The sequence below is a fragment of the Magnolia sinica genome, chromosome 9 (assembly GCF_029962835.1).
Source record: "Magnolia sinica isolate HGM2019 chromosome 9, MsV1, whole genome shotgun sequence".
NCBI classification, from domain to species: Eukaryota; Viridiplantae; Streptophyta; class Magnoliopsida; order Magnoliales; family Magnoliaceae; genus Magnolia; species Magnolia sinica.
Genome location: NC_080581.1, coordinates 5,656,992 through 5,672,137, shown reverse-complemented (window position 1 = coordinate 5,672,137; position 15,146 = coordinate 5,656,992). Strand labels below are relative to the sequence as shown.

The 15,146-nt window shown below is 38.7% G+C and overlaps 1 protein-coding gene, 1 long non-coding RNA gene and 2 other non-coding genes across 4 annotated transcripts; all 4 read left to right on the top strand.

Annotated features, from left to right (window-relative positions):
- The first annotated feature begins 10,530 nt into the window (after nt 1-10,530).
- On the top strand, nt 10,531-12,690 carry LOC131256744 (uncharacterized). Its single transcript, XR_009176929.1, has 2 exons — nt 10,531-11,253; nt 11,295-12,690. It is a non-coding gene; the product is annotated as an uncharacterized LOC131256744 (long non-coding RNA).
- Nucleotides 12,412-12,501, top strand: LOC131257152 (small nucleolar RNA SNORD96 family). Its single transcript, XR_009177167.1, has one exon. It is a non-coding gene; the product is annotated as a small nucleolar RNA SNORD96 family (small nucleolar RNA).
- On the top strand, nt 12,599-12,689 carry LOC131257140 (small nucleolar RNA SNORD96 family). The gene has a single exon (XR_009177156.1). It is a non-coding gene; the product is annotated as a small nucleolar RNA SNORD96 family (small nucleolar RNA).
- A 76-nt stretch (nt 12,691-12,766) lies between the features above and the next one.
- On the top strand, nt 12,767-14,002 carry LOC131256322 (FRIGIDA-like protein 2; the record flags this gene model as incomplete). The annotated part of the gene is made up of 2 exons (XM_058257279.1): nt 12,767-13,048; nt 13,141-14,002. Coding segments are annotated over 2 exons (876 nt in total), but the record flags the coding sequence as incomplete, so codon positions are not given.
- Between the last annotated feature and the right edge of the window lie 1,144 nt (nt 14,003-15,146).

Genomic DNA, 15,146 nt, shown 5'->3' with positions numbered 1-15,146 from the left:
TAATCTAGTTTTAATATATGTGTGTGTGTGTGTGTGTACAATCCTACGGAAAAAAAATAAATGAAAAGAGAGAACATATGAGAGGTGATCCTTATCTCCTTTGATGGATTCAAGCTGCATGTGCCCTACCTAACTTCCTATAAGGAGAAGTTATATGGGTCTTGGAATAATGTTGGTGACAAATCCACCTTGTCTATTAATATTATCATATTGCGTTAGGACATGACTCTAAAAATGAGATAAATCCAAATCTCAAAAATCTATACTATAAGAGATAGTAGAGATGGAAATAGATGCATTGTGATGCTTGAGTTCGAGTATGCTTGCCAACAAAGCAAGATTTTCTTATTTGTTGCCATGTGATTGGGCTACATTATTACATCAATCAGGTTTGGGTTCAGGATCGGGTTTAGGTTTGGGTTTTCAAGTTTAGGTTTAGGTTTAGGTTAGGGAGTTGAGATTAGGATTAGGTGTAGGTTTAGGTTTAGGGATTTGAGAATACATTTAGGTTTAGGTTTTAAGTTTTAGGTTTAGAGAATTGAGAATAGGTTAAGGTTTAGGTTTAGGAAATCGAGTTTGGGTTTAGGTTTGGGTTTTCAAATTTAGGTTTAGGTTAAGGAGTTGAGATTAGGATTAGGTGTAGGTTTAGGTTTGGAAATTTGAGAATATATTTAGGTTTTAGGTTTAGGTTTAGGAAATTAGGTTCGGGTTTAGGTATGGGTTTTCAAGTTTAGGTTTAGGTTTAGGTTAGAGAGTTGAGATTAGGATTAGGTGTAGGTTTAGGTTTAGGGATTTGAGAATACATTTAGGCTTTAGGTTTAGGTTTAGGTTATAGGTTTAGGTTTAAGTTTTAAGTTTAGGTTATAAGTTTAGGTTATAGGTTATAGGTTATAGGTCAAGGTTTAGGTTATAGGTTTTGGTTTAGGTTAAGGTTATAGGTTTAGGTTTAGGTGAAAGTTTAGGTTTAGGTTATAGGTTTTGGGATTTGAGAATAGGTTTAGGTTTAGGTTATAAGTGTAGGTTATAGGTTTAGGTTTAGGTTATGTTATAGGTTAAGGTTTAGGGAATTGAGAATAGGTTAAGGTTTAGGTTTAGGAAATCGGGTTCGGGTTCAGGTTTAGGTTTGGGTTTTCAAGTTTAGGTTTAAGTTAAGGAGTTGAGATTAGGATTAGGTAGGATTAGGTGTAGGTTTAGGTTTAAGGATTTGAGAATACATTTAAGTTTTATGTTTAGGTTTAGGTTTAAGGTTTAGGTTAAGGTTATAGGTTATAGGTTTAGGTTTAGGTTAGGTTATAGGTTAAGGTTTAGGGAATTGAGAATAGGTTAAGGTTTAGGTTTAGGAAATCGGGTTCGGGTTCAGGATTGGGTTTAGGTTTGGATTTTCAAGTTTACGTGTAGGTTAAGGAGTTAAGATTAGGATTAGGTGTAAGTTTTAGGTTTAGGTTTAAGTTTTAGGTTTAGATTAAGGTTATAGGTTTATGTTAGGTTTAGATTTAGGTTATAAGTGTAGGTTATAGGTTTAGGTTTAGGTTAGGTTATAGGTTAAGGTTTAGGGAATTGAGAATAGGTTAAGGTTTAGGTTTAGAAAATCGGATTCGGGTTCGGGTTTGGGTTTAGGTTTGGGTTTTCAAGTTTAGGTTTAAGTTAAGGAGTTGAGATTAAGATTAGGTGTAGGTTTAGGTTTAGAGATTTGAGAATACATTTAGATTTTAGGGACAAACTGGAAATTGAGGGGGACAAACTGGAAATTGAGCAGGCCAAACTGGAAATTGAAAATTGAGCGGGGCAAACTGGAAATTAAGTGGGACAAATTGGAAATTGGAAATTGAGTGGGCCAAACTGGAAATTGAGCGGGACAAACTGAAAATTGGAAATTCAGTGGGCCAAACTGAAAATTGAGCGGGCCCACTCAATTTCCAGCTTGTCCCGTTCAATTTCCAGTTTGGCCCGCTCAATTTCCAGTTTGTCCCACTCAATTTCCAGTTTGGCCCGCTCAATTTTACATGGAGAATTTTATTCTACCTACATTTTTCTCTAACACATATTTATATAAATATGTATATATAAGCATATAAAAAAAAATTATCTCTTTTTTTCATTTCTTTCTTTATTCATATAACAAGAATATCTTCTAAACCAAAATTAGTTACTTGACATACTATATATGATTTTAGGGCTGAAAGTTGGGCGGGCTTAACCCAACCAACCTGTGACCGACCCGACATTGGGTTGGGCTTAGGCTGCATGTATCGAGTTTAGTCTTGGGGTTGGGCCATACAAACACCAACCCAATAAAACTGGGTTGGGCTCGGGTTGAGGTCTCGAGTTGCCTGACCCAACACGAACTCAATTAATATATAAGTTCCTTATAAATTAATTATAATTGAGTGCAGATCATTTGTGTTGAAGGCAAAGGAATTTCCAATGCCTCCCCTGAAGCTAACAAGATATGTCAGATTTTCCTCGCCGGGAATGACCGTGAAATGTATGGAAATGACCGTGAAGTGAAGCGAATTGACCGTGAAATGCAAGGATATGACCGTGAAGTGAAGGGAATTGATCGTGAAATGCATGCAAATGACCGTGAATCAACACAGAATCGTCGGGAAAGACTGTGAAATGCATGGAAATGACCGTGAAGTGAAGCGGATTGACCATGAAATTCATGGAAATGACCGTGAAGTGAAGGGAATTTACCATGAAATGCGTGGAAAAGACCGTGAATCAACACGAAATCGCCGGGAACAGTGATTTTGAGCGGGCCAAACTGGAAATTGAGAGGGACAAACTGAAAATTGAGCGAGCTAAACTAGAAATTAAGCGGGCCAAACTGGAAATTGAGCGGGCCAAACTAGAAATTGAGTGGGCCAAACTGAAAATTGAGCGAGACAAACTGGAAATTGAGCGAGCCAAACTGGAAATTGAGCGAGACAAACTGAAAATACAGTGGGACAGTATAAAGTTCATTTCATCATCCACTAAAATTACAAAGTATGTTATACATCCACTCATGCACTTCCAGCAAATATGAAATTGAGTGGGGCAAACTAGAAAATCAGCGGGGCAAACATGAAATTGAGTGGGGGAAACATGAAATCAGCGGGGCAAACTAGAAAATCATTATGCCCACTGTTTCCCGTGGTATGATCCACTTGATATTTTAATATGCTTCAATTTGGGGCTCAACCCCTTAAATTAGATAGAAAAACGGATGGACGGCGTGAATATACTAAATGAAACGGATTGGCTACTCCCCCTACCACCAGCCAATTGCTAATGTAGGTGCTCTGTGGGCCCCATCAGATTCCATTGAACTTAAGTGGGGAGTTCCACACATCCAAACAACCCCTAAGGCACTTCATCAAAACCAACTAACCATGTGAGACACCGAGGAAATGAATTGATGGCAGGAAAGGTATACTCATTCAACTAAATAAATAAAATAAGAAAACCCAGCTAATCATGGATACAGATTGTAGGTTTAACATATTTTAAACTTGAAATTAGGTGGGGCAAACTAGAAGTTGAACAAAGCAAGCATGAAAGTTGAGCGACGGAAACATTTACACCCTAAAAAATTTAATTCATTACAAATTTTCGTAAAGTACAAATTGTACGGGATATATACAACACTATATATAATACAACATTCCACAAAATTATCATTTTCATCTCATGCCTACGACAAGCATCATTTACAGCTTATAGATAAACAATCATACGCTATCGACTTCCTTCAATGTATAGTGAATTTTTGCATATCTATTCCCTCCAAGGTGCTACCGCTGCACAGTATATCGATGAATTTCATTACAAATATGCCACAGTTAAAACCTAGGTTGCCTCGCTCAATTTCTAAGTTCCCTCACTCAATTTCTAACTTTCCTCGCTCAAATCCTAGGTTACCTCGCTCAAATCCTAGGTTGCCTCGCTCAATTTCTACCTTCCCTCGCTGAATTCCTAGGTTACCTCGCTGAATTCCTACATTGCCTCGCTCAATTCCTACGTTGCCTCACTCAATTTCTAGGTTCCCTCACTTAATTTCTAGCTTCCCTCGCTCAATTCCTGGGTTGCCTCTCTCAATTGATAGGTTGCCTTGCTCAAATTCTAGGTTCCCTCGCTCAATTTCTTGCTTTCCTTGCTCAATTCTTAGGTTGCAATACCAAAAAAGCATCCCATCAGTAGTACATTAATAGACAAATACTTCAGAGAATATCCAGTTTTTAAAAAAGATTTATTAGATGTGTTTAATAAATTAGTTGACACCAATAAGCACGAGGATGTCGTGAAGGTTTTTAAGAAGCATTTATTAGATGTGAAGGATATTTGGTATAGTGAACGGGTAATGCATTCGTTACATAACATCAAAATAGGTTGTAATGTATTCTTTGATCATGTTTTTTAACTGATAACCTACTTCTTAAACATGAACAGGTTTATGTACCCGTCAACCATGATAACTGTCATTGGTTCTTGATGGTCCTATATCCAAGACAACAAGAGATCATTATTATCGATAGCTTAGTGTCAAATCCTCTCCTAAAGTATAAGCAAATGATCAATTTGATGACGGATGCGTTCCCGATTCTCTTCCATGCCACCAAAGACGTCACCGTGCTTGAAGTGAAGACTTGGATCGCCAAATCCATGAAATCTATGCCGAAGCAATGCAATGGTTTTGACTGTGGCATATTTGTAATGAAATTCATAGATATACTGTGCAGCGATAGCACCTTGGAGGGAACAGACATGCAAAAATTCACTATACATTAGAGGAAGTCGACAGAGTATGATTGTTTGTCTGTAAGCTGTAAATGATACTTGTCGTATGCATGAGATGAAAACGTGTAATTGGTGTCGTACTGAGAAGGCGGTTAATCGATTCAACATCTTCAATCCAAACCGTGGTACGAGTATCTCCTTGCTTGGACACACAAGGAGAAACTGAAATAGCAAGAAGTGTTCATGTTATGATTTGAAGTTGTTGGTAATTGGTAGTTTAATGCTGAAGACAAGCTTTGTGCTGGTAATAATCTTTTCTGTTCGATCTATTATGGTAATTGAAACTAAAGGAATGTTGTTGTTTAAGCTTCCCTCGCTCAATTTCCAGTTTGGCCCGCTTAATTTCTAGTTTGCCCCGCTCAATTTCATGTTTGCCCCCACTCAATTTCCAATTTGGCCGGCTCAATTTTCAGTTTGTCCCACTCAATTTCCATGGCTCGCTCAATTTTCAGTTTGTCCCCCTCAATTTCCAGTTTGGCCTACTCAAAATCACTGTTCACCATCTCATCTGCAATGATCACGGCCCTTTGGTTGGAAAGAAAATAGCATAATTAGAATTTCCAACAACATTCTCTAAATCCCCGATGTAAGTCGCAGTGACAACATGGATATCTCCAAAGTATAGAACACATCTAATAAGTCTAAAGTTGAAAACATACCTCTCAATTTCTAGTTTGCCCCGCTGAATTTCTAGTTTGCCCCACTTAATTTCATGTTTGCCCCGTTAAATTTCTAGTTTGCCCTGCTGAATTTCTAGTTTGCCTCGCTCAATTTCATGTTTGCCCCGCTGGATTTTCAACCATCAACTCGATGGAACTTTGGAAAATAACTAGGTTGGTTGGCTAAATTAGTTTTTCCTACCCCAAAATCATATGCAATACATTAAGTAAATCATTCTAGTTTAGGAGATATGCTTGTTGAATAAATAGACAAAGAAATGAATTAAAAGATAGAAAAATATTTTTTATATACTTATATATACATATTTACATAATTATGTATTAGAGAAAAATGTAAGGGATAAAAAGTTCTCCACACATTTCACGGTCAATTCCCTTCACTTCACAGTCATTTCCATACATTTCACGGTCAATTCGCTTCACTTCACGGTCATTACTATGTGTTTCATGGTCAATTCTAACGATTCCGTTTCATTTGACGGTCATTTCCATGCATTTCACGGTCAATTCCCTTAACTTCACGGTTATTTCCATGCATTTCACGGTCAATTCCGGCAATTACGTTTCATTTCACGATCAATTCCCTTCACTTCATGATCATTTTCATGCGTTTTTTTTTCTAAAGAAACAAGCTAAAATATAGGACAACTACTTCATTACAAGTCGTATTTTGTATCAAGCAATTTATTTGGGAGAGGGAAATCCGGCATATCTTGTTAGCTTGAGGGGTGGCATTGGAATTTCCTTTCCTTCAACACAAATGATCTGCACTCAATTATAATTAATTTATAAGGAACTTATATATTAATCGAGTTCGTGTTGGGTCAAGCAACCCAAGACCTCAACCCGAGCCCAACCCAAGTTTTATTAGGTTGGTGTTTGTATGGCCCAACCTCAATACCAAACTCGATACATTCTGCCCAAGCCCAAAGCAATGTCGGGTCGGTCCCAGGTTGGTCGGGTTGAGCCCGCCCAACTTTCAGCCCTAAAATCATATATAGTACCTCAAGTAACTAATTTTGGTTTAGAAGATATTCTTGTTATATGAATAAAGAAAAGAAAGAAATGAAAAAAAAAAAGTGATAAATTTTTTTTATATGCTTATATATACATATTTATATAAATATGTGTTAGAGAAAAATGTAGGTAGAATAAAATTCTCCATGTAAAAATTTAAAAAAATAAAAATAAAAAAAGGTTAGGGATACGGTTATAGCTACGGTTATAATTCGTAGCCATAGATCGGGGGTGGAATCGCGAAATCCACGATTGATCGCCAATCAGGACAGCGACTTGCGGTGGAATCGCGGGAGCTGCGATTGATCGTCGAGCTACCAGTTATCTATGGCTACGGATTATAACCATAGCTATAATCGTATCCAGCTTATAGGCCATATGTTGGTCGTACAGTTGGAAATTTTCCTCTTTTTTTTTGGTTGCTTTTGTGGGTCCATCTTGAGGTCAGTGTTATATCCAAACCGTCCATCTATTTGGAAACCTCATATTAATAGTTGAGACGAAAAATAAGATAGATCTAACTATCAAGTAGACCACATTGTAAAAGGCAATGGGGAATTGAACGTCTACCATTGAAACCCTTTTAGGGGTTATAGAAGTTTTGGATCATTATGAATTTTGTTTTTCCTCTTCATTCAGGTCTTTGTGACCCTATGAATGAACTTAGACGGTGAGGATTTCTCACAAACATCACGGTGGGCCCCCAAAAAGTTTTTAATGGTCAACGCTCATTCAACACTGTTTCTTGTAATGTGGTACACTTGAGATTTGGATATATCTCATTTTTGGTCTTATATCATAAAATAATGTGGAAAAATATATGGACGGCATGGATGAAAATCATACATCATGGTGGGGCCCACAGACCACCGACCATCTGCCATTGGCTGGTGGCAAGGGGGAGTACCCAATCTGTTTCCGTGAAAGGAGGGGTAGTTTCGTCCTGAAAGTCGCTGTCCGCACGTGCTAGTCTAAGTTGGTAACTTAAGTTTGTATTCCTTCATAAAAACCGCTAGATGAAAGGTTTTGTCTACAGCAGTCATTTTCTCACTGGTCTATTATTACTAGAGAAATTTTCAACTGTACGACCCATTATGGCCCATTTACATTTGTAAACCCACCTCTTTTTACCTTTCAAGAATAAGCCCCATACGTACGGACGGCTTGCCAAAGGTCGAAAATGCGCCTGCTTTTCCTTCCGCAGTGGGATCGGCCGCTGACGCTCCTCGAACTCCGAGTTGTACGAACGGTTCAAAAGATATCAAAGTTACATGGGCCCCACAGTTTTGTATTTATTATATCCACAACGTTCATCCATATTTCGAGATCATTTCGAAGCATTATCAAAAACAAAAAATCATATCCAAAGCTTAACTGGACCACACCACAAAGAGCAGCAGGAAAATTGATTTTCACCCTTAAAAATTTTGTAGGGCCCACCATAACATTTATTCTCCATCCAATCTATTCATAAGGTCACAGAGACCTGGATGAAGAGGAAAAACAAATTTCATAATGATCAAAAACTTCTGTAACCCCTAAAAGGGTTTCAATGGTAGACGTTCAATCCTCCACAGCCTTTTACAGTGTGGTCCACTTTATAGCTAGATCTGTCTTATTTTTCTTCTCAAGCCTTAATACGAGTTTGTCAAATAGATGGACGGTTTGGATATAACACATACCTCATAATAGGACCCGCAAAAAGTGGTGGGGATTACAACAATAAAAAATAATAATAAATAAATAAATAGACCAGGAACTCATGGCTAAGGTGTTTTCTATAGCTACTGATTATAACCGTAACCATAGTCATGACCCCTGTCATTTTGATATGTCCTTTTATATGTATCGAAGGTCTTTCGATTAATCGAAAAAGGTTCAGAAGTGTCCAACGAGTTTGCCTCAAAAATCCTGCAATTTACGATATGTTCGATATGTATCGAAGGTGATTTGACCAATAGCTACATATTATAACCGTGGCCATAATTGTAGTCTATGCCAGTCTATGAATTTTTTTTTTGTTTTTTATTTTTTATTTTTTTACATTGAGAACTTTAAGCTACCTACAATTTTCTCTAATACATATTTATATAAATATGTATATATAAGCATATAAAAAAACTTTCTCTCTTTTTTTTATTTCTTTTTTTATTCATTTAACAAGAATATCTTCTAAACCAAAATTAGTTACTTGATGTACCCTATATGATTTTGGGGTAGGAGAAGCTACTTTAGCCAACCAACTTGGTTATTTTTCAAGATTCCATCAGGTCTATGGTCAAAAATCAATTTCATTCGCTTCGCGGTCAATTTCAATCAGTTCGCAGTCAATTTCATTCATTTCATTCACTTCGCGATCAATTCCATGCATTTCATGGTCAATCCCAGTGATTCCGTTTTAATTCACAGTCATTTCCATGCATTTCATGGTCAATTCTCTTCACTTCATAGTCATTTCCACGCATTTCACGGTCATTTCCCTTCACTACATGGTCATTTCCATGCATTTCACGGTCAATTCCCTTCACTTCACAGTCATTTCCATGCATTTCACGATCAATTCGCTTCACTTCACGGTCATTTTCATGCATTTCATGGTCAATCCCGGCGATTCCGTTTTGATTCCTGGTCATTTCCATGCATTTCACGGTCAATTCCCTTCACCTCACGGTCATTTCTATGCATTTCAGGGTCGGGTCAATTCACTTCACTTCACAGTCAATCCCGGCGATTCCGTTTTGATTCACGGTCATTTCCATGCATTTCATGGTCAATTCCCTTCACTTCACGGTCATTTCCATGCATTTCACGGTCAATTCGCTTCACTTCATGGTCATTTCCATGCATTTTACGGTCAATCCCGGCGATTCTGTTTTAATTCACGGTCATTTCCATGCATTTCACGGTCAATTCCCTTCACTTCACGATCGTTTCCATGCATTTCACGGTCATTTCCCTACACTTCATAGTCATATCATGCATTTCACGGTCAATCCCGGTGATTCCGTTTTGATTCACGGTCATTTCCATGCATTTCACAATCAACTCCCTTCACGATCATTTCCATGCATTTCACGGTCAATTCACTTCACTTCATGGTCATTTTCATGCATTTCATGGTCAATCTCGGCGATTCCGTTTTGATTCACGGTCATTTCCATGCATTTCACGGTCATTTCCCTTCACTTCACGGTCATTTCCATGCATTTCACGGTCAATTCGCTTCACTTCACGGTCAGTCCTGGCGATTTCGTTTTGATTCACGGTCATGTCCATGCACTTCACAGTCAATTCCCTTCACTTCACGGTCATTTCCATACATTTCACGGTCAATTCGCTTCACTTCACGATCAATTCCATGCATTTCATGGTCAATTCCATGCTTGGAAATGACCATGAAATGAAACAGAATTATCGGGATTGACCGTGAAGTGCATGGAAATGACCGTGAAGTGAAGCGAATTGACCATGAAATGCATGAAAATGACTGTAAAGTGAAGGGAATTGAAGGTGAAATGCATGGAAATGACTGTGAATCAAAAGGGAATCGCCAGGATTGACCGTGAAATGCATGAAAATGACCATGAAGTGAAGCGAATTGACCGTGAAATGCATGGAAATGACCATGAAGTGAAGGGAATTGACCGTGAAATGCATGGAAATGACCGTGAATCAAAACGGAATCGCCGGGATTGACCGTGAAATGCATGAAAATGACCGTGAAGTGAAGCGAATTGCCCGTGAAATGCATGGAAATGACCGTGAAGTGAAGGGAATTGACCGTGAAATGCATGGAAATGACCGTGAATCAAAACGGAATCACCGGGACTGACTGTGAAATGCATAGAAATGACCATGAAGTGTATGAAAATGACCCTGAAATGCATGAAAATGACCATGAATCAAAACGAAATTGTCAAGATTGACCGTAAAATGCATAGAAATGACTGTGAAATGTAGTGAAATGACCGTGAAATGCATGGAAATGACCGTGAAGTGAAGGGAATTGACCGTGAAATGCATGAAAATGACCGTGAATCAAAACATAAAAATGCGCATTGATGTTGAGGGTGCTTCCTTGTGGAGCTCTTTCGTCGATGTGCAGGTCTCATATTCCATTGCCTTGAGGAGCGGCATGGCTGCCATGACCTCCTTGGACAGGCCATGAGACATACATTTCAACAAGTCTTTCATTTCGTTGATGTTGAAAATCCGTTGTTTTGGATTTGGATTTGGATTTGGATTTACACCAAATCCACGATTTTATGCTGGAGTGGATTTAGGAAATACATGCATTTAACAATTCCTTGCCTCGAATCCCTTAGTCAGACAACCCCTAAATTCATCTTTCACATTAGATTTGAGAGCATCCATGGAGATCTCAGGCCATTAATGCAAAGAAATAACTTTTATTGCAAGTCTTTCATTTCTTTGAAGTTCAAAGTCCTTGTTTTTTTTTTTTCCTTGGGATTTGGATATACCCCAAATTCATGATTTTATGCTGGAGTGGATTTAAGGAATCCATGCATTTGACAATTCCTTGCCTCAAATCCCTAACCTCAGATAGCACATAAATTCATCTTTCACATTATACTTTTTTTTTCCTTTAAACTATTTTCCTCAATTTTGTAATGGGGGGAGGTTTTTGGGTAAAAACTTCCTTCACATAATGGAGCAGACATCCAATGTTTGTATATTCCTTTGTAAATGTCACATAAAAATGCCCATTGATGTTGAGGGTGCTTCCTTGTGGAGCTCTTCCGTCGATGTGCAAGTCTCATATTCCATTGCCTTGAGGAGCGGCATGGCTGCCAGGTCTCATATTCCATTGCCTTGAGGAGCGGCATGGCTGCCATGACCTCCTTGGACAGGCCATGAGACATACATTTCAACAAGTCTTTCATTTTGTTGATGTTGAAAATCCTTTCTTTTCTTTTCTTTTTGGATTTGGATTTACCCCAAGTCCACGATTTTAGGATGGAGTGGATTTAGGAAATACATGCATTTAACAATTCCTTGCCTCAAATCCCTAATCTCAGACAGGCCCTAAATTCATCTTTCACATTATATTTTCATTTTCCTTTTAAACTTCTTTCCTAAATTTCGTGATGGGGGAGGTTTTTGGGTAAAAACTTCCTTCTCATAATGGAGCAGACATCCAATGTTTGTATATTCCTTTGTAAACGTCACATAAAAATGCCCATTGATGTTGAGGGTGCTTCCTTGTGGAGATCTTCCGTCAGTGTGCAGGTCTCATATTCCATTGCCTTGAGGAGCGGTGTTGCTGCCATGACCTCCTTGGAAAGGCCATGAGACATACATTTTCTAGCCATCTGTTATTGTTCTTTCTTCTGACATCTCGGTGTTCACTTAATTTTATTATTTTCTGTTAAAGCTTTGTCTACCTGTTTCAGTTTAAATAATCTGTTGAAGAATGTACAATTAAGGTGTGTTTTTCTTGGAGAGCCATTGTTTTATGCTCTGTTTGGGCTTTTCATGCTGCATTCTCACTTCCTCTGTGTTCCACTGCAGGTGTCATTCATAACCATTTTTTGATGGGTTACATGATTGATGGTTTTTCTTGCAACTTAAATCACTATTTGTTTTAGTATTTTATTGAAAATGGTGTCTTAGTGGAGAATATTTTAAGAGTATATATGATACATCTAAAATGTAAATACATATTAATATATTCGTATAAGAATGCCATATTTAAAATCTGGTGAGTTTTTCAAAATCTTGTGATGTTATCACGAGATTTATTTTTAAAAAAAAAAAAATCATATTTTTGCACTGACTGAAACCGTAAAATCCTCTGTGGCATTCGTTCTTTCTCAACATTTAATTATGCTTTGAGGTCATATAAAATATATGTTTATTCATGTGATATTAAATCCTGGCTAGAGCTTGACCTTTGAAAGCTTTGAGCTGTTGGCCCGTGATGATATCCGTTTACCAAAATACCAACTTTCGGGACTGAATGGCATTGAAGCCTTGTTGTTATTCTGCAATTCTGAGGCCTATGAATTGATTAATTGTAATGCTTTTCTTAAGTATTTTATTTTCCCAATAAAAGACTTGATTGATTGGTTTGAACACTCTTTAGAGCTTGGTTCTATTGGCCGGCGATGATATCCAATTACCAAAACACCATCTTTCGGGACTGAATGGCTTTTGAAGCCTTGCTGTTATTCTGCAATTCTGAGGCCTTTGAATTTATTGATTGTAAAGCTTGTAATATAGTTTCTGTGTCATTAATTTCCAATATGTTTGATTAGTTGGTTTGAAACATCCATCCCTTCGTGGATGTTAGTGTGTTAGTAAAAGACTATTTTGTTGTTTTTTCCCCTCATGGTCATCTGTTGACACTGGGAAGCTTTTTGCTTGTGACAGATCTTATTAGGAAACTAATAAGCAATGGGAAGCAGCTTGATGCTGTTAACTATGCATATGCCTTCGATGTTGTGGGGGAGTTCCCTCCTGTGCCTCTTCTTAAGGCCTACTTGAAGGAATCAAAGAAGGTAGCCCAAGAGGTCCGGAAAAGGGGAAATGGCTCCCTTCAGGCACAGGTATTTCATTTTTCTTTCTAGGCACATGCCATGTTTTTAAAAATAAGTGTATGCACTGAGATTGCACAACACCCTGGATGCATCTTCAACAGAATGAGGCCATTGCTAAAGAACTTGCTGCATGGAGAGCAATAATCAAATGCATTGAAGAGCACAATCTCCAATCCGAGTACTTGCCGGAAGGCCTTGAAAAGCATATTGCTCAGTTGGAAAAGCAGAAGGCAGATAGGAAGCGACCGGCTCCGACGATGCCAAAGACCCAGCAACAGCAGGCTGCAAACAAGCGTCCCCGACCAGCTTTAGTGGGTGTAGCTGGCCCCACCACTCTAACTGCACCCCTGGTTGCACAAATTAACCAACAACCACCGCATTCGTCTAGCCTGAGCCTGTTGGCTGACCGGGTATCTCCGTACCTGCTTTCAGCCGGGCCTTATGGCTTGGCAGGGCCTGGTGCAGGAGCTTCTGCACTCTTTGACTGTCAGGGTCCCAGCTATCTAGGATCACATCTGGGTTATGTTGGGGGCAGGAGCCCACCGATGTCTCATCTCTACTCCACAGAGCTATCATTTAGTTTGTATGATAAGCCTGTTGGTTACAGTGGTTACACTGCGTCTGGTGGCATGCAGCATGGAAATTTGCAGCCCAGTAGTCTGCAGCAGCCTTTTCACCAATCATACTATCCTTAGATGAGTATGGGGTTCATTTTTTAAAAAAAAATTTATTAGGAACTTGTTTGTTAATCTGGTATGGCTTAGTCTGCCCTAGGGCATGGTCAAACCTTATATTTGACTACTTACTACAAATGTTGATGCATGGTGCAACTTGGTTAATCAAGTTCGTGGTCATGGTCTTGTCCTGACGGTAGTTCATTGGGCAACAACAGCTTTGGTTTATTTATATATGTTTTCTGTCCAACTAGGTAATGGAGGCCTTTACATATTTTAATTTAGTAGATATTCATTGCAATACTACTGGAGGCATTCCTGTCATGCATTTTTTTATAGAACTTGTTATTGTGTCTGGACTTCAAACTAAAACTCTCATAGGATCCTTGCCCATAGAAGTTTTATGCACTTCCTACATAAACCACAATTGCTTTCGTCTCTGTAGGAAGTGTGTATTGTTCATTTGGTTTTTCATTGTTATCTTAACTGTCTGTGTTCCTTTTCCAATAGCTCTCTGTTGGTGTCAGTCTGCAGCCAGCTGCTGCTTGATGTCCTCTACATTTCTGTTGTGCTGTCTGAAACGCTGTTGTTTTTTGATCTGTCGCTGGCATTTGGTCATGCATCTTTTCTTAAGATGGGGTAATAGCTTTCCATCTTTAGTTTCATCTCTGAATTTACATTAGACCTAAACTTGTTGTTTGATACCTATTTCTGTTAGATTGGAAAGTTGGGGCCTTGTGCCCTGTAACATCCTGGATTTTCACTGTTTTGGATTTTCAAAAATCCTTGAAATTTTTTTTTAATTAACTTATATTATTACTTATTGACCGTTAGCACTCAACGTTAGCTTATACACGAGTGGTCCAGTCTAGTCACGATCAGACCGTGTGCAGGCCATCAAGTCAGATGATCGGTTTGTACTCGGCGGCAGCTTGTGTAGGCCGTGCAGCAGCCGAGGAAGATCAGAAAAATATAAAATTTTGGAAAAGCATAGATCTCACTGGGCTTGTGGTCCATCACGGACCATGGACTCAGCGGACACCCAGAAATAAACTATTCAGGCCGTCCCAACGGCACTTTCCAAATGCAACCCACCAATGCCAGAATTGGAATCTAGTACTGGTAAATAAAACTGGGATTTCAGGCATTTCAGTCATCGAATTTTTTTCAAATTTACGGTAAAGGTCTAATGTATTTGTCTACACCCGCTTACAAAATCTGGGTCCCGATCGTGGCACGGTGACCGTTGATCGCGAATCAGACCCGTGCGACCAAACCCCATATCCGATCGTCCCCAAAATTTGCATGGCCCTTCATCGAGCCATGGAGCACCTATCCTATAAATTTCATGGCCAGAGAGCCACCAGAACTGCCCCATCAATCAGAATGGACCCCATAGGGTCATTTAGAGACCGGAACTATATATATGATCA